This window comes from Pistacia vera, unplaced genomic scaffold (genome assembly GCF_008641045.1).
Source record: "Pistacia vera cultivar Batoury unplaced genomic scaffold, PisVer_v2 Contig263, whole genome shotgun sequence".
Lineage (NCBI taxonomy): Eukaryota > Viridiplantae > Streptophyta > Magnoliopsida > Sapindales > Anacardiaceae > Pistacia > Pistacia vera.
Window position 1 is genome coordinate 350,994 of NW_022196072.1, and position 20,960 is coordinate 371,953.

At 33.7% G+C, this 20,960-nt stretch overlaps 1 protein-coding gene across 1 annotated transcript; it reads right to left on the minus strand.

The window, feature by feature from the left end:
* Positions 1-7,616: 7,616 nt before the first annotated feature.
* On the minus strand, positions 7,617-14,713 carry LOC116132923 (subtilisin-like protease SBT5.6). Its single transcript, XM_031418600.1, has 9 exons — positions 14,642-14,713; positions 14,358-14,550; positions 14,069-14,257; positions 13,765-13,876; positions 9,201-9,741; positions 9,018-9,109; positions 8,571-8,928; positions 8,279-8,492; positions 7,617-8,191 (listed from the first exon to the last, which is right to left on the minus strand). The coding sequence occupies exons 1-9, from the start codon at positions 14,711-14,713 to the stop codon at positions 7,653-7,655; spliced, it is 2,310 nt and encodes a 769-aa protein (XP_031274460.1). The 3' UTR covers positions 7,617-7,652.
* Between the last annotated feature and the right edge of the window lie 6,247 nt (positions 14,714-20,960).

The window sequence follows — 20,960 nt, forward strand, 5'->3', positions numbered from 1 at the left end:
ACATTTGAAATATGACATCAATACTCAACCAATTTAAATAAATTAATTATTTAATAAATTGGGTGTGTTTAGAACATGCTGGTGATGTACTTAAGGAAAAATAATGGGCTGGGCTACAGTCCATTTGCTTCTTCTTTGATTATCATTGGGCTAATTAATTGATTTTCATTATTTGTTTTTAAAAATAAAGTAGAAAATAAAAATAAGAACTTTGATTATATTTTTTCAAAATTTGAAAATTCGTTCATTTTCATTTTCTAATAGCAATGTTTGAAAATGAAAACAGTAAAAATATAATAATAATTGAATAGTTCAAAATATATGTTAAAGACGAGTGATACTACAAATAAGTAGTAATTTACGTTAAAACGAGTGATATTACAAATATGTAGTATTTCTAAATTCAAGTGATATATTATATCCTATATAGTATTGTCATGCCACTTACTATATATATCTATCATTAATACACGAATATCAAAATTAAAGGACATATATTACATTACCATCATGTGATTTATTACTTATACTCTTACTGAAATATATGAAAGTTTTATTCTTTATCATATAACGTTATATTATATTAGACCAGACTAATTAAACCATGCTAGATTAAATAGTCTAACCAATTTTAAAAGGCAAAACGTATTTTGGTTATTTTCGTTGTTAATATTATTGAGGTTAATTAAGTCAATTCACACGATTTTATAGTTATTTCTGTAATTGAAATAAAATCTTGACATTTTTGCCTTTTTTTTTAAGTATTAGAATAGGTATAAGGGTAATTTCCTAACAAATTTGGGATGTTTTGCCAATATAAACAACACCTTAAATCTTCTCTTATGATTTATGTAAATTGCAAAGTTTACATTAATATTTATATTCTTATGATATAAGCAACTTTTAATTAACCTTGACATTCTCTCATGATATATTTTATTCTCACAACACTCTTATCGGATTCTATCCAATATGATTCAATCTTACTCGACTCACTCGTACTAACTCTTTAAGATTCATTAATAAGGAGATTTGAAAAACATATTATGGTCTCGTCATCGAAACATATTACATTGATACACACATAAAAAAAGATTGGCCTCGTGCTAATTTATGCATGAATAATACTATGTATATATGAACAAACCGTTTGCACAAAATAAGTCATACAAACTAATGTACTATAATATGATTACATAATTTGAAATTAATGATAATCCAGTTCTAGTTCCAGGTACCCGGATTAATTTTGAAACAAGGTGAAAATCTTAAACGTTAATCTTGATTTTTTTTTTTTTTTTTTTTAAGTCAAATTTGGCATTTATAGGGAATATATAAAGTGATGGATCAATAATCTATATTTTAGTTATCGGAATAACGTTATTTCTTTTATCAATTTTTCGATCATAGTTGAAAAAAAAGTAATATTATATTTCATGTGAACTCTTGAATTATGATCTAAGATTTGATTGAATTGAGTTTCGACGATTTATATGGACGGCAAAATTCTTTAGATAACTAAATTAAATCTTATAGGTGAACGATAGAAGGAGCGAGAATAATGATGATATGACGAGAATAAGTGGAATCAAAACTGTCTTTCATACACTCAACATATCATATCATTTATGTATCAAACCAATAAAATTATATAACATATAAATCCACGCTCAGGAGTTTTATGTTTAAAACATTTTCCTCATCATATTTTAATTTGTAAAAGGTAGGTAGAATGTTGCTTCAACCGTTAACAAGAAAATTGTACTCAATAAAGTAATGATTTAATTGAAAAGAAAAAAAAATGTTCCTCTTGTGAAAGTATCTGGAACATTTTTTTCTAAAATATTTATCAAATGTTTCTCTAAACATGATTTAAGTGTTTTTTTTTTTTTTTTTTTTAAAACTCAAAATTATTTCTAAAATATTTTATAAAATTTACACTGACGTCTATATCTAATTTCTTCTTCGTCATTATAATCTTCATCTTTCTTGAGTTTCTTGTGTGCACAAATATTGTGTTTTTACTTATATGGAACATTAGTGGATAATTTCTCTTTTATTGTGAGGAGCCTGTGCTCTTTTGTGCCTTTGTGGCTTTTGTGGATTTTTCCATATTTGCTTGAGACTTTTTCCCTTTGCTTGGGGTATGTTCTTTGTATCTGTTGTGAGGTGGCAATTGATTTATGCCCACGTGGAAGTCAAAATACAACTTGGGCAGTCAAAGTTATTATGCCAAAAGCTAAGGGGCAATCTGTCATATCTAGTCTTCAATAAACCTAATCCAAATTAGGTTTTGCTCATTTTCAGTTTCTCTCGAGCTTTCTCTCTTGGTTAACAGAGAGAGAGAGTTTGTTACGATTTGCTGGATGCGCTGGAAATCTGAAGAGCATTGATGGAATCAACGGTGGTGGTAGGTCTTAGCTAGATTATTCCCTGTTACACTTTTTGTATAAATCTGTCTCTAGTATTTGGTTATTGTGTGTGGTGTATGAGAGGTGAGGAGATCTGGGTTTTTACAGAGGGGCTTGTGCACTGTGTAAAGGGTGAGCGTAAATCTCTGTAAGGTTCTCTATTCTCATAGTAAATCTGCTTATTGCCCTGAAGAGTGGATGTAGGTAATCTATAATTACCGAACCACTATAAATCATTGTGCCTTTTATTTTTCCAGTTTATTATTCTATTTATTCTTGTGATTATCTGCTGTGTTGGATGTTTGGATTGCATCTTGTTTTTGTTTGTCTTTAATTGCAACAAGTGGTATCAGAGCTAGGTTCTTATTCAGCACCTAGGTTTTTTCCTAGGTTAAGAGATCTTTTGCGAATCTGAAACATCTAGGCTTAGATCTGATTTCTGTTTATGGCTGCAATTTTAGGGTTTCTATTTAGTCTCGGGTAAATTGGGGTTTTTTACTCTGGGCATATGTGAAGGGTAAGAACTTGGAAAACGTCTAAGTTTGAGGTGGAGAAATTCACAGGGGACAATGATTAAGGATTGTGGAAGATGAAAATGAGGGATATCTTAGTTAAGGATGGTCTATCTGATACTTTAGAGGGTAAGGATAGTTTACCAAACTCCCTATCTGAGAAGGAGAAGAAAGACCTGTTAGATAAAGCCTATTGTACCTTAATCCTAGGTTTAGGGATAAGGTCTTAAGGGAAGTTAAGAAAATAAAAACACTAGCTGAAATTTGGGAAAAACTAGACTCTCTATACCTATCAAAGTCCTTTCCTAATAGGTTAGTTTTAAAACAGAAACTGTTCAGTTTTAAAATGGATGAAAACAAAATATTAGGAGAAAATATGAATGACTTTATGAAACTTGTACAGGATCTAGAAGGGTTTAGTGTTAAGATTGAGGATGAAGATCAAGCAGTGATCCTTATTAACTCACTTCCAAAAATCTTTTCTAACTTTGTGGACACCCTTAAGTATGGCAGACAAACCCTTAAACTAGATGAAGTAGTGGTAGCAATTACTGCTAAGGATGCTGAATTTAAAAAGGAAGGTAAACCAGATGGTGAGGGGTTTTATGTAAGAGGAAGATTTGATAAGAAAGGCCACAAGAAGGGGAATTTCAGGGGTAGATCAAAATCTAAGTCTAAATTCATTAGGAAATGTTTTCACTGTCATAAGGAAGGTCATTTTAAGAGGGATTGTCCTGATAAGAAGAAAAAGTCAAGGGAAAAGGATGCTAGTGGGAGTGTAGATATAGCTTCTGATGGTTATGAGAGTTTTGATGTGTTAGTAGCTTCTGAAAATGAAACTGATGCTGAATGGGTACTTGATTCTGGTTGTTCTTTCCACATGACTCCAAATATGAGTTTTCTGTCAAACTTTAAGAAACTAGAGTTTGGAAAGGTGTTGATGGGAAATAATGCAGTTTGTAGAGTCTTAGGAATAGGAGATGTAAGGCCGAATTTGCATGATGGAAGTTCAAAATGGCTCACTGATGTTAGATACATACCAGAGCTAAAAAGAAACTTAGTTTATTTAGGAAGTCTAGACTCAATTGGCTATAGTTATAAAGCTCAAGGTGGAGTCCTTAAAGTAACTAAAAGGTCCTTAGTTGTAATGAAGGGTGAGATGAGGAATGGGCTATATATTCTAAATGGTTCAATCATTACTGGAACAGCAGTAGTATCCTTATCTCAGAAGTCTAATAAGACAACTTTATGGCATAGGAGGTCAGGGCATATTAGTGAAAAAGAATTAGTTGAGCTGGGTAAGCAACAGGTTCTAGGAGGAGATAAAGTAGAGAAGCTGGTTTTTTGTGATCACTACATTTATGGGAAGATGAACAAAATCAGATTTAGTGTGGAAACCACTATTCTAAGGCTATTTTAGACTATATCCATTCAGATGTATAGGGACCAACTAAATATCCATCTTTAGGAGATTGTAGATATTTCATCAGCATCATAAAGACTATTCTAGGAGGGTCTGGATTTATTTCTTGAAAACTAAGGGAGAGGGCTTTAGGAAATTCAAAGACTGGAAGGTCATGATTGAAAACCAAACTGGGAAGAAAATTAGGAAACTTAGAACTGATAATGGGTTAGAATTCATAAATGAAGAGTTTGATAATCTGTGTAAGGGAAGTGGAATTTTGAGGCATAGGATAATAAGACACACACCCCAGCAGAATGGTTTAGCAGAAAGGATGAATAGGACTATTCTAGAAAAGGTTAGAAGCCTATTATCCTGTTCTAAGTTATCCACTAGGTTTTGGGCAGAGGCCGCCCACACAGCTGTTTACCTAATAAACAGAATACCTTTCTCAGTTATTAGTTTTAAAACACTCATGGAAAAATGGCATGGGCATCCTGCAAACTATAGTAACCTTAGGGTTTTTGGCTGCACTGTTTTTGTTCATGAAAAAACAGATAAGTTACAACCAAGGGCTATTAGGTGCATTTTCTTAGGATATCCTGATGGCATTAAGGGTTATAAATGCTGGGATATTGGAGGGAAAAAGTGTATTATTAGCAGAGATGTGAGGTTCAATGAAGATGAGTTAGGTGATTTGAGTCAGGAAGAGAGTGACAATGCAGATAGGACAAAGGTGTTTAATCTGGATCTAGATGGAGATATTCCAAGTCTAAACAATCCTATTACAGAATCTATTGTAGATTCCCATACCCAGAAGGATGAACCTAGTTTAGGTGATAATGATGATTGGATATGACTTACAAAATTATCAACTAGCTAGAGATAGAGAAAGAAGAGAAATTAGACTACCTAGGAGGTACTCACATGCCGACATGGTAACATTTTCTCTTCAAGTTGCTGAAGAGATTGATGATGAACCTAGAACTGTTAAGGAAGCCATGTTTAGTAAAGATTCTAAGGAATGGAAACTTGCCATGCAGGAAGAGTATGAGTCTCTAATAAAAAATCAGACCTGGATTCTTGTTAACAAACCTGAAGGCAGTAGGGTGGTTAAGTGTAAATGGGTTTTCACAGAGAAAGAGGGTATACCAGGGGTAGAAGCACCTAGGTTTAAAGCTAGGTTGGTAGCCAAAGGTTTCATACATGTTGAAGGAGTTGATTATAATGAAATTTTCTCACCAGTTGTGAGACATACAACTATCAGAATTCTCTTAGCCTTAGTAGCTCAATTTGATTTAGAATTGGAGCAATTAGACATCAAAACTGCTTTCTTGAATGGTGATTTAGAAGAAAGAATCCTGATGGAGCAACCTGGGTTGTTTGAAAAGGGGTCTACAAACCAAGTTTGTTTGTTGAAAAATCATTGTATGGATTAAAGCAGTCACCTAGGCAGTGGTATAGAAAATTTGACTGGTTTATGGTGAATGCTAGGTTTATTCGAAGTAGCTTTGATGGTTGCTTTTATTTTAAGTGTTTGTATGGTGAGTGCTACATTTATTTGGCTTTGTATGTGGATGATATGCTTTTAGCTTGTAAAGATCTTTCTGAAATTACTAGATTTAAGGAAGAGATAAGTAGACAATTTGAAATGAAAGGCCTAGGGCAAGCTAAGAAGATCCTAGGAATGAATATTGAAAGGGATAGAAAAAATGGAAAACTGATCCTGTCACAGAAAGAATATGCTGGAAAGGTCATTAGGAAGTTTAACATGAGTAATTCCAAACCTGTCAAAACACCCTTAGGACAACAATTTAAACTCAGTTTAGAACAATGCCCAGAAACAGAAGAAGAAAGGAAGGCTTGCATCCCGTATGCAAATGCAATAGGGAGCTTGATGTATTTGATGGTTTGTACTATACCAGATTTAGCCTTTGCAATTAGTTCTATAAGTAGGTTTATAAGTAATCCTGGGAAGAATCATTGGGAAGCTGTAAAATGGGTGCTTAGGTATGTGAGGGGTACACTAACTACTGGTATTGTTTACAGCAGGGGGCAAAATCAGGGGAATATCATTGTAGGATATGTGGATGCTGATTATGCAGGAAATGTAGACAATAGGAAATCCATGACTGGTTTTTGTTTCTCTTTTTGGAATAATCTGGTTTCTTGGAAGGCTAATCTGTAGGCAATTGTTACTTTGTCAACTACGGAAGTAGAATACGTTGCCATTATAGAGGCTATCAAAGAAGCAATATGGCTCAAAGGAATGCTTGAGGAAATGGGTTTGAACCAGCAACAGGTTCTAATCAAGAGTGACAGCCAAAGTGCAATTTTTCTGTGCAAAAATCAAGTGTTTCATGAGAGATAGAAACACATTGATGTCAGGTTGCATTTTATAAGGAATCTGATTGAAGATAAAGCCATTAAGGTGGAGAAGCTCCTGGGAGTGAAAACCCAGCAAACATGTTCACCAAGTCTATTGTTTTGGACAAGTTAAGGCTCTTTAAGAGCCTTCTGCACATTGAAGAAAATTAGAAGGAATTCCAGGGCAGTAAGTGAGGGCAATGATCAAGTGCCAAGGTGGAAATTTGTTGTGAGGTGGCAATTGATTTATGCCCACATGGAAGTCAAAATACAACTTGGACAGTCAAAGTTATTATGCTAAAAGCTAAGGGGCAATTCTGTCACATCTAGTCTTCAATAAACCTAATCCAAATTAGGTTTTGCTCATTTTCAGTTTCTCTTGAGCTTTCTCTCTTGGTTAACAGAGAGAGAGAGTTTGTTACGATTTGCTGGATGTGCTGGAAATCTGAAGAGCGTTGATGGAATCAACGGTGGTGGTAGGTCTTAGCTGGATTATTCCTTCTGTTACACTTTCTGTATAAATTTGTCTCTAATATTTGGTTATTGTGTGTGGTGTATGAGAGGTGAGGAGATCTGGACTTTTACAGAGGGGTTTTGTGCACTGTGTAAAGGGTGAGCGTAAATCTCTGTAAGGTTCTCTATTCTCATAGGAAAATCTGCTTATTGCCCTGGAGAGTGGATGTAGGTAATCTGTAAGATTACCGAACCACTATAAATCATTTTGTCTTTTATTTTTCCAGTTTATTATCTATTTATTCTTGTGATTTATTTGCTGTGTTGGATGTTTGGATTGCATCTTGTTTTCGTTTGGTCTCTTTAATTGCAACAGTATCTTTGTATATTGATTTTGTTCCATATATTTAATTCTTACCTTAAAAAAAAAAAAAAAAAAATGGAGGAAGAAGAAGATAATTAAGACCATTTTATTATGGAAGCCCTAAAAATTACATAAAGACCACTTTATGCTAAAGCTATAGCCATGGGACTTCTAACATTGTGGAGTCCATCATTCCAGGAGTACCACCCAAAGCCATACTCATTTTTGAGATAATTTCTTGCCATTCCACCTCTTGTTTTCACTTTAATAGGAAAGCTCCTTTTCTGGCCGACATGGTTGAAGAACAGCACACTCGGAGTGGCCTTAACAGAGATTCCCATCGGTGGTTTTGATCTAAAGAAGTAGACACTTTTGCCATCACCAGCAACATTAGTGACTGTCCTTTTAACAATCACAGTGCCATTGAGTTTAGGAATAGCAAATGATGGATAATTGAGGTTGACTGGTGAGGGTGGATTTTCTGGAAACTTGAATTTTGGTTCTGGTTTATCTGTTCCGATGCTGCAAATGTACAGAAGGTAGTCTTCGTATGAAGCATCGTATACAAGACCAGGGTCTACTGCTTTTGTAGGACGAATATGGCCTGATCCGAACATAAAAGGAGTTGCGATTTGGCCCAGTTGATCAGTTATTGGTTCGCCCCTGTTGTTTCTCGATCCGGCTGCAACATTAATTGGCCATTTTGGAGTTAGACATAGTTTGGTGCACATGAGAAAATCTATTAATGTGATAAAACGTGTGAATTTACCAGTGGTCATGATGGCAGATCTTATAGCGGCACTGCTCCATTTAGGATGCACAACTTTGAGAAGTGCAGCAACGGCAGCCACATGAGGGGTAGCCATAGAAGTTCCTGATTGAAAATTATACTTAACAAATCGCTTATCGGAAGATAATGTGGTAACTGAATCTCCCTCGCTCCATGCTGCCAATATATTCAATCCTGGGGCCGTGATGTCAGGCTGCAAAGAGAAACTGAAAATCAACAGAGTAAAGAGATACATCAACTTAAACAAATTCAATGTTCCAACTTTTGTTACCTTGAGAAGATTAGGATCAATTGGATTAGGACCCCTACTAGAAAAAGAAGCCATGGATGGGGCAGGCTGAGAGTTGAACACTGTTTTTCCACGATTGATAATCGCCGTTGGATTCTTGGTAGATTTGATGTATTGAATAATTTTATTGGCATCATTGGAGGACACTGCAGTTCCTGGAAGGACATGAAAATCAAAAAGCAGTGTATCTCCATCATCTGCAGTGTTTCCTAATATATAACCTGCACCTCCAGCCCTCTTCACTTCTACCACCTTTCCAACTGTCATTCCAAGCCCTATCATGCAGAAAACCACTTTTCCTTTTACCTTTTTAGGATCAAGAGAACCCGGGAGGCAGTGCCTGGAACCACAATCAATCATATTTTTATCAGAATCAATGTGTATTAATTAAAGCATCATACAAAACAATATAAGGAAAGGAAAAATTACGCTGATTCATTCTCGGCAACTGCAGGAACAACCACATCTGGTGCATATACTAATGGATGTTTCTTCTCAAGCCCGTAAGGAGTTGTTTCTCCCTAAAATTAAATGACATATATTCAAGTTAAGAAAGGCATATATGAAAGCATAAGAATCAAAGTAAGTCATTAGAAGACATTGGCTAATCACCATGATTTTCAAGCCATTTCCTAACACGAGAGACCCCAAGATATCACGGTCCAAGGAGCTAGCACCAACTGTGATAATCCACGGATAATCGTTGGACAATGTAGCCGGGGCAGGACCTGAATTTCCCGCTGCACAAACGACCACAATGTTCTTTTTGGCCGCATGTAATGCACCATTAGCTATTGCATCTTCGGCAAAAAAGGTTCTTGGGAACCCAACTGAGATACTCATCACATCAACTCCATCTCTAATGGCATCGTCTATGCCCGCCAACATATCTTCTGGTAAACATGTGTTGCCAACCGCCATCTCTTCCTGAGGGATAGCCCAACAGACTTTGTATATGGCTAGGCGGGCCAACGGGGCGCCCCCGGAGGCAGTGCCACGTGCAAGCCCGAAAACAGAAACGTTAGCGACACGGCGGCCAGCCACCGTGGACGCCGTGTGGGTGCCATGACCGTGCTTGTCACGTGGCGAAAGGTAGTCCAATGTGTCATCAAGGCACCCCCCCAATGCATGCTCATAACCTTTCATGTAGTACCTAGCTCCAATGATCTTGCTGTAAAAACGTCAAAATTAAGAGTAATGTGAAATTACAATAAAAGTGATTAAATTCTTAATTTTAATTTCACCATTTTCCCTGTTTATTGCAAATTGCAGCAATAATTGTAAAAGGTAGGAGACAGAGTGATTTAACACTCCAAATGCACAGGGATGGGGGCATCCAAGTAATAGACAAATACAATAGGTGAAAAAGAAGCCAAGAATAATAATGGAAGGTCAGATACTTTGTATAATACTGATAAAGTCGTCTTTTATATTATACAAAATTAGTATAAGAATCCAAAAAGATCCATGCTGTCACTGAAACCTGATGGTCAAGTCAACAATCTAGTCAAAAAGTTGTTAATTGCACTAGGGCTCAAGGATGACAATGATTAAGGTTCAATAACACTAGGGACACCGAAAAACTTGCACCGAAATTTTGTACCGGCTTACGTGTAATGTGCGTCTGAATTTTTTTACAATTTTTTTCTAGTGAACGGTCGTCCAAAAAATTTGGACGACCGTTCACTCATATGGATGGGCGTCCTCATTTAAAGGACGCCCGTCCATAAATAAAATACAATAAAAAAATTTGTAAAACATTATGGACGGTCGTTCATAGGTTGTGGACGGTCGTCCCTTAATTTTGGACGGGCGTCCGCAAATACGGGACGCCCGTCCAAACTTAATTTATTTTAAAAAATAAAATAAAAAATTTGGACGCCCGTCCATAAATTATGGACGGGCGTCCCTTAAGTTTGGACGGGCGTCTATTATGTATGGACGCCCGTCCACACTTAAGGGACGGTCGTCCCTTGTGTAAACAGCAAATTTAAAACTCAAGAAACTGGAATTTTCTTGACATTTTCACTCTGATCTCTTCAGCCACGCTTCACTCAGTTCAACGCCCTCCATTTCATCGTCATCCTCCACTCTAAAAACTCCCTCTTCATCTTTCCTAAGTTTCCCAGCCAGCTGATGAAACTCTTCCAGAACAACCTTCAACCCGTCCTTGAGTTTCTCAACCATGGCATCGAACTCTTCGTTACCCTTATAAAGAAGTAAGAACGGCATAATATGAGTAGTTTTCGTATCATAACTAGACAAACAACTCGCCTTATAATTCACCCGAAATATCTTCAACAAATCGGAGCTCAATTGCCTCACTCCCGTCAGTTGCTTGTGTACAGAAGTCATTCATGCACCAGGGGACCACTTCCCTTCTTTATTGAAATGTCTCAAACGTTTTGTCTTTATCTTTCCCAGAAACTGCAAATGACAAGTTGTCCAAGATTGATTTGGATTCTTCATATCATACCCAGTCAAAACAAATTATTGGGAGTTAGAAAGATGCCATGAATATTCAATTCTAATGCTTTAGGACTTGATACATTTCCTCTTCATTTCCTGGGCAGTGGACATACAGTTATCATTAAAAGAATTCAACTACTCAACCACCATGAACGGACCAGAGCCCACGTTTCTACACATTTAATATCACTTTTAATTCCCTATGGCAGTTTAACTGACCAAATTATATTGTTTCATAAATCAAATGGGAAATCAAGCATATTCTGAAAATTCTAATTTATGATCAACCAAGTGCAGTGTGGTTCTAATGTCGACAAAACTTTTGCAGGATATATCGTTCTGTTTTGTTTGAACAAAGGGGAATACATAGATTGTAACTTAGTATATGCTTCTTATAAGGGTAACAGAGTTCGACGCCATGGTTGAGAAACCAAGGACGGGTTGAAGGTTGTTCTGGAGAGTTTCATCAGCTGGCTGGGAAACTTAGGAAAGATGAAGGGAGTTTTTAGAGTGGAGTATGACGATGAAATGAGGGCGTTGAACTAGTGAACGTGGCTGAGAGATCAGAGTGAAAATGTCAAGAAAATCCGTTTCTTGAGTTTTAAATTTGCTGTTTACACAAGGGACGGCCGTCCCTTAGTGTGGACTGCCGTCCATAAGCGCCCGTCCATAATTTATGGACGGCGTCAAATTTTTATTTTATATTTTAAAACAAATTAAGTTTGGACGGGCGTCCATTCCTTATGGACGCCCGCAAACTTAAGGACGGGCGTCCCGTATTTGTGGACGCCCATGAGAAATTAAGGGACGTCGTCCACACTATGAACGACCGTCCATAATGTTTTACAAATTTTTTTATTATATTTTATTTATGGACGTGTTTTAAATGAGGACGCCCCCCTTGTATATGGCGCCCGTCCATATAATTGGACGGGCTCCATGTGAGTGAACGACCGTCCAATTTGATGGACGCCGTTACTAGAAAAAAATTATAAAAAAATTAAGACACGCATTACACGTAGGCCGGTACAAAATTTCGGTGCAAGTTTTTCGGTGTCCCTAGTGTTATTGGATTAAGGTTTGGTATATATGTAGACCCCAAATATCACTTTTTCCTAATTATTATCCAAACTCTAAACCAATTATTTGGTTTGTACCAAACTCATCTCCTGTTTTTTGGATAAGTTTTTTTTTTTTTTTTTTTTTTTTTTTTTTTTTTTTATTTTTTAATGGTAGGGGTATTTGAGTCAATTTGCATATACTTTTACTAATCCTCAAGGACAATTAAATACCCTACAAGTCTAGTGTTCTGAGATAAGCTACAAATGTAGTAAGTGACTGCAATATTTGAATTCACAAAATCAATGAAATAAGCAAATCTTCTTGACTACTAGACCAACCCTTTGGGTATACCAAACTCATCTCAAACTTGTTAATTTCAAACCATTAACAAACCTTCCAATTAGATACTAGTATTCTCGGATTTACGGGTCAAATTATCATCTCTATTCACTTTTAGACTCTATGGTTAACACGTTTACCAATAAAATGAGAACATATTTGATTCAGGGTCAGCCCAAGGGGTAGGCAGGTGAGGCACCTGCCTAGGGCCCCAAAAAAAAAGGCCCGAAAAAGGGGTCCAAAATTATTTTAAGATTTTTTTAAATTAATTTATAGAAATACCATTGGATCTAAAAAAGTTTATAATTTTTTATCCAAACTGGTCCAAAGGGCACAAAAAAGCCAAAAAGGCCGGAATTCATTATAATTTTTTTACATAAATTTACCAAAAAACCATGTTTCATATTTTCCATTCACACCCCTAAATTAACTAAACTAGTTATTTAAATTCCTAAAATTTCAAAGCACCCACTCAATCCCTAAAATAATGAAAACATTGCATCTCCACCCCTCTACACCGTCATAGTGTCACTGTCGGCGTTACAGTGATGATTCCGATCAATTTTCTCACCAAAATCGACCGGATTCATCACTTAATTATTTCCGAAACGTTTTCCTAGCCTTGACAACCCCCAATTTGACCGATTTTTGTTGATTTTCGCAACCCATTTTCATTCTTCACTACGTGCGATAGCCATTTCCGACACATATCCGCTATCGTTGACCTTCACCGACACCACCATCTTCGTCCCCTCAACCCCCTCCCCAAAATCCCTCACTTACTTGACCCCGGTAGCCCACCATCCATCTCTCGCCCTCACAAGAAAGATTAGGTAATTTGGTTGTATTAACAATTGAAAAAGATTTGGTTTCTAAACTTGAATATAAAAATTTAATTAGTGATTTTGTATTTTAAAAGGAATGAAAAATAAATTTGAAATAATTTTTAATATATGTTTATATTATTAAAAGGGTCACAAAATAACTCTTATTTAAGATCACAAATATTTTTGAGAGGGTCCTGATTTAATTCCATAAGTAATTGTCCCTTCAAAAGCAAGGGAGATATCACTTTCTTTATTCTATCAATGGCACTTCCTTTGTCAGCACATTCAAATCAAAACTGACGATAAATAAAGACATAAATTAACTTGTTTCTTGTTCCATTGATTTCTTTAATCCGAAGATCCTTCTGAAATAAATAGGTTTGATCCCTCCCCACATATTCACATGCATATCTTTTATTTAGTGCAGTAAAGTAAACAAAATAAAAGAAGACAAAGGATAAAGAAATTGAAACACTCACTTATTGCAGTGAGAAGAGTCAAAAGCATCCCCAGTTTGGCAGATTCCCTTCCATGATTTTGGAACAGGTCCCATTCCTTCGTCATTAAAGCTCTCTGATTCTGGCCATATACCTAATTATAATAATAATAATAAACAAACTCACTTTCACGTGTAATCATATTTCTTTAAAAAACATCATAAAATAAAGAAATCGGAGCAAGTTTTTCCTCGAAAATTACAGAGAAGATAAGAGAAAGTCACATGTAAAACAGAACATATGCAAACAAATTCAACTTGATTTCAAATTAGTTTATGGTTTTTACCAGTATCCAAGACGCCAACTATTACTTCTTGTCCGTATTTGGCTTTTGATAAGAGGCCTTCTCCCATCTTGTAGTTATGTCTTCCTCTTCCTCCATCCTCGTTTAAGCCTAGAAATTCCCATGATCTTGTTGTCTGTAATGTGTACAATCCTGGTTCGCTTTTATGCACTAATAGAACTTCTTCCAGTTCTGTCAAATAATCATATGCATATCAATTGTTTGCTATGAGTGTCACAACAAAGAGAAAGTACGTAAAACAAATTAAGAGATTAATTTGATTCCAACATACCTGAAAGTTTGGAGGCTTCATCAAAAGTGAGCACTGCGGCGAAGCCATTGATGCTGTATTGGTAACTGTAAAGACGAGAAGCCTTAGCTTCTTCCTCATTGTTTTTCACAGAGAGCAAATATGAATGGTGGGTGTCTTCTATCTCATGCAATGTTTTTTCTCCATTGTGTCCACGAAACTGAACTATGTAGACCTGTCATCATTCAAATTAACCATATTAAGTATATATTCATATACACATTCAACAAAAGAAGAAAAAAAAAAAGAGAATGCAAAAGACTTACGTTTTCTTCTTCACAAGAGGCTAATAGAGGAAGAAGAAAAAGAGCGAATAGAAAGATATTGATATTGTTCATGGTTGGTAATTATATATCTTGTAGTTCTGATGATGAGTATTTATACTTGCGTAAAGTATATCTTAACTGTTCAAAAAATTATATAACATATAAATCCATGATCACTGGGGGATGGATACTTGGTAGGATGGCTGAACTGACATATTACTATGAACATATCACATATTGGCTTATAAATTCTCCATGTTGACATAATAATTAAAAAAAATCACATCCAGGGGTGAAACTGCAAATTTTCAAACATAATCAAGGGAGTGTTAACACAAGTTGATAATAATTTGCAAATGGAATACAAAAAAGATAATAATCAAATATTAAATTAAGCCACCCCTCTAACTTCTATTGTTGACCTTATTTAATCCATCACTATATGCTTGCGACAAAATTAGGAGGAAATGCTTTCAAAACGATTTAATTAAACCTTTTTTTATTAAACAATATGATTAAAACATAATTTTTGACCGATTCTATTATAAGATAACATTATTCTTGTTTGATCAAATATGTTGAAATTAGTCAGTTTATTAACATAATACTAAAAACCGATCACAGAATAACCACGACGGTTTAATTTGTTACTATTTCTTACAAGGGTTGCAAGATTGTCCAAGAAAATGGAAGGGGTTATTAAGATTCGTATATTAATTTAATGTTTGAGAAAGAATAAGAATCTGCTGATGTCAGTATGTATGATGACATCAGTATTATCAAGTAACTACCTGGGTCCATTTTTAAAACATGGATATTAATTTAATGTTTGAAAAATGACAAAATATTTATGATCAGGATTTTTATGTTTAATCATATTTTAATTTGTTTAAGGTACGTAGGTATGTAGAATGTTGCTTCAACCATTAACAAGAAAATTGTACCCAATAAAGTAATGCTTTAATTCAAAAGGAAAAAAAAATGTTCCTCTTGTGAAAGTATCTGGAAGTAATTTTTTTCTAAAATATTTTATCAAATGTTTCTCTAAAACATGATTTAAGTGTTTTTTTTTTTTTTTTTTTTTTTTTTTTTTTTTTAAACTCAAAATTGTTTCTGAAATATTTTACCTGACGTACACATCTAATTTCTTCTTCATCATTATAATCTTCATCTTTCTTGAGTTTCTTTGTGCACAAATATATAGAACATGTAGTGGATAATTTCTCTTTTGGTTTGGAGATATCTTGCAAAATGGACTCTGCGATTAAGCAAGAAGTTTATTTGCAATTCAATCTTGTAACGGGTACTATATAAACACAATCATGATCTCTTTGAGGGAGAAGATCCTGAGAGAAAGACTAAGAAAAGAAAAAACCCGGGAAGGAAAACTCGTTGAGATGACTCTTTATAAATAAGAATAACTCTACAACTCAACTTGTAAATGCACTCAATAACATAATAGTGGACATAAGTTTTGCATAAGAAGCACCACATTAAAAAATCTTTTATTGTTCTTTATTGTTTATGAATATTATCATTCATTTGCTATCGTATTGCCCCTATAATCTATTGTCGATTCATCAAGATTACGCACTTATCTTATGTGATTCTAGCAGTGTCAATCACGTATCTCTGATTGATGCAATTTTCCGCATCAACAGAACATAATTTTCTTAATACGAGTTTTGACACCTTGTGTTCTATTGACAACAAGAGTAAGAATAATAATTATGATATATAAGAAAAAAAAATTCAAAGAGAGAATTTATCATTGAATTTAAAAATACATGTAAAATTTGAGATATAGTTAAGTATTGAGTAATCTCTGTATAATATTAAGGGGGCGTTTGGATCATATAATGTTTTATTATAGAAATATGTTATATTAACGGAAAGATAGAGTATCTTAAAGATTACTAGGAATGTTTAGAAAATGTATTTGATTGATTTGAATAAATTGGTGAATAATATATTTTGTTGGGAAGATAAATGGGTGGGTATATTATATAAATTACTAAATTGCCCTTCTTTTAAAATATTAATATAATATTATTTTTTGAATAATTTCTTTTAACCCTCTATATTTGAAATTTTGCTAAAACACTCCAGCCATATAAAACTTTAATTTATAGCAAAATCACCCCCACTCACCCCAAGCCACTGCTGGAAACAAGCCACCACTGGCAGTTGACGAAATAGTGCACAATTGGCCCTATAGTAGGTCGTGCACCGGCAAAGCCATTTCCTGCCATGGATCACAAATCCATGGCCGTTTCATGGCCACAGATTCACGGCCATAGAAACGGCCAGTTTTGGTTGTTTTCGACCATGGATGTGCTGGAAAAGGCCTTATTGGCGTACAACCGACCAGATCCCACGGTCATGCACCATTACGGCGATTGACGTTGATGGCTGACGATGGTCTTGGGTAGGTGGGGGTTTTTTGTTAAATTTTAAACTTTTTTGTGACTGGGGTGTTTTAGCTAATTTCTCAAATGTAGAGGGGCTCGGTAATGGTTATTTGGTAAACATTTGAGGACAATTGTGTCCGAAATAGTATTTAATTAAGGCCAAAATAGGTATAAAAATCAAGATTACTCAATAATGTTTTAATCCCAGGAGTGGGGGAGGGTATCGGATTACCCACCACATTATCAATAGTAAACATTATTTGTAATAAAAAAAATCTAGTAATATTTTATTACTTGCAAACCAAACACCAGAATCTTGCAAAATAAACAAAGATTATCCTCGTTATCTTATATGCCCCTGATCTAAGCGCATCCTAAGAGAACAAATACATTCAATATTTTTTACTGCAAGAAGACTATTTCCAAACTAAGAATAAACACCATCTAGCAAAATCATACCGTGGGTGGTCTCCTTCACAATCTCGTTTACACAGTTCTAGATCATATCCTCATATGAGCCTAACTGGGTGCAACAAAGTAACACCCCGTAAGGACTTCTTTTATAAGCCATCTTCAATTAATCCTGTATGAAATTGTATGTTATTTGGTGAAATGGGAATTAATTTATACACATTATATTGATCACAGAGTTGTTTGCTTGTTTCAACTTGTTAGGAAGTCATAAAACCCACATCAAATCTAAGAATTTCACATTTCAATTTCAAACTCATTTATTAAACTTAACAAAAATCAAATGTATTATCCAAAATTAACTAAATATTGATTCAATAGACAATTACGTCAATTATATACATAAAATGATAAAAATAGCTTAAGCCAATATAGCTTATGATCTTTCATCAATTAAAAAGATAGAAGAATATATTTTTAAGTAAAATAACAGAAAATGAACATGATCTTACCTTATGACCTCCAAATGAGTAGTATTTCTTGATTAATCAAACCAAAGGAAGAAGAAAGTATGAGAGAAGATGAAAAAAACCGAGGAAGAGAGAAATATGAAAAAAAAAAAAAAATGAGTATTTTTGAACCTCAAGACCAATAAAATATGAAAATATCTTGTAAGGTCAATAAAATATGGGTATTTTAGTATGATCAAAATTGTTAAATACTATAAAATATAAACCTATTTTTAATAATTTCATGATTTCTATGGGTCAAATGAAAATATCTTAGTAGGTCAATAATTTCACTGAATATACGTTGGCTATAATACGAAAAAAAATTGTCTAATTCATAAATCTATTAAAAAAAATTAAAAATTAATAAAATATCATTAATTTTTTTAGGCTAATAAAAAATTTATTTTGAATCGACTCTTAATTATTATTATTATTTTAAATTATTACCAACTTTAACGGTATAAGAAACTATAAAGAAAATTTCAACCAATTTAAAAATAAATATTTTAATAAATTGGGTGTGTTTAGAACATGCCGGTGATGTACTTAAGAAGAGTAATGGGCTGGGCTACACCATTTGCTTCTTCTTTGATCCTCATTGGGGTAATTAATTGATTTTCATTCTTTGTTTAAAAAAAAAAAAAGTAAAAAAAAGTTTGATTTTGTTTTTCCAAAATTTATAATTGAATAACCAAAGTACGTTAATAATTGAATACTTCAAAATTAATGTTAAAAACGAGTGAGATTACAAATATGTAATAATTTACGTTAAAACGAGTGATATTACAAATATATAGTATTTTTAAATTCAAGTGATATATTATATCCTATATGGCATCGTCATGCCACTTACTATATCAATCTATCATTATACACAAATGTCAAATTAAATGACATATATTATGTTAGGCTATATTAAACTAGATATATCATTTATATTCTTAACGAAACATATGCAAATTTTCTTCTTTATCATATAATGTTAGGCTATATTAAATCGGATAATCTAACTTTTACAAGACTGATTAGTAGATTAAGCCATACTAGATTAAATAGTTTAAGCATTTTTAAAAGGCAAAACGTATTTTAGTTATTTTTGTCCTAAATATCATTGAGGTCAATTAAGTCCACTCACATGATTTTGTTATTTCTGTAATTTAAATAAAATCTTCACATTTTTGTCTTTTTAAGTATTACAATGGCTATAAGGGTAATTCCTAACAATTTTGGGATATTTTGCCAATATAAACAACACCTTAAATCTTCCCTTAAGATTTTATGTAAATTGCAAATTTCACATTAATAATATTCTTATGATATAAGCAACTTCTCATTAACTTTGATATTCTCTCATGAGATATATATTTTTATTCTTACAACACTCTTACCAGATCCTATCCAATCCAATCCAATCTGACTCGACTGTCTCATACTAATTCTCTAAGATTCATTAATAAGGAGATTTGAAAACCTTATTATGATCTCATTATCTAAACATATTGCATTGATATACAAATAAAAAAAGATTGGCCTAGTGCTATTTCATGCATGAATAATACTATGTATATCAGTATATGTATACAAACCGTTTGCACAAAATAAATCATACAAACTAATGTCCTTATAGTATGATAACACTGTTTGAAATTAATGAAAACTAAAACAAATTAAAGTGCATGAAATGGCAAACGTTCATTTGTTTGTAAGTACTAATTTGTATAATAAGTTTGTACATATAATATTATTCATTTATAGAATTTCATTCCTCCCAAATAGATTCGACTTTGGTTCCAAGAACACTCTAAAAACAAATCCCTAACCCAACCAGTCATCATCCCTAGATTCACTGAAAAACAAGGGGTGTGTTTATTTTATTATTTTGAGTAGTATAAACAATCCAATAAGAGTTCAAACAAGAAAACCAATTACTTTATACTACGACAACAAAACTGTTAATGATATCACAGCAAATCCAATTTTTCGTGAAAAAACTAAGCATATAGAGATTGACTACCATTTTGCTAGAGAAAAGATTCAGAAAGGGATTGTTAAAACCATACACATACGAACCTCAAAACAACCGGCAAACCAGCTTAGAGTTTTCGACATCTACAAACCACTAACTTGAGGGGGAGTGATGAAATATGGAATGGTGAAGATATTCTTGTTGGAATCAAGTATTATTGATTTGGTATTAATTTGATTAATTGCTGTAATATTTTCTAATTAAAGACTTTATTGTATTTCCTATATTGTATTATTTCATTCCTTTATTGTATTTACAGCCACGGTATAAATCGGCTTACATACACAGTATACAAAGTGCATGAAATACAAAAGGTATTCTCTTATTTCTACTGTTCTTGTCTTCTCTCTTTATTGGCATTCTTCGGCAGCAAACTGCCCCCTTTGCCTTTCTTTCATTCTTAACTCTGACACAATCAGTCAGAGAACACAAAAATAAGACAAAAAATGAAATAAAATAAGACAGTTGGGACAAAGTTCTGCCATTTCTATTCATATTTGAACGGCAATTTTTAAAAACTAAGGTGTTCTTTGAATCTCGAAGTAAAGAAACAAAACAGAGAACAACATAAACACATTGTAAAATGCTTTCTTCCCCATTTTCTCAAAAATCAAACAGAGCAGCAATGACATAATGTAGACCAAGTTATTAAAAAGATTTAAATTTAAATATCTTTTTTATTCATTTCCTAAATATATCAGAAATTCAAACAAAGGATCAATAACCCGATCTATAACATGACATCCAAATGAAAACATGAGAAGCAAAGGAATATCAAGCCACGAATTAATCCATATTCCTCTCAAAGCCAATGTAAAAGCTTAAACATCATTGCTAAAACAGATAGTGAAAATCATAAGATAAATCAATAAATTAATTGAAAATCATAAAAGCATTTATCTTAGGTTTTAGAAAAGAGTCGATCGTGTGCCGTTCCAACGACTGTCATCCAGTGGTTG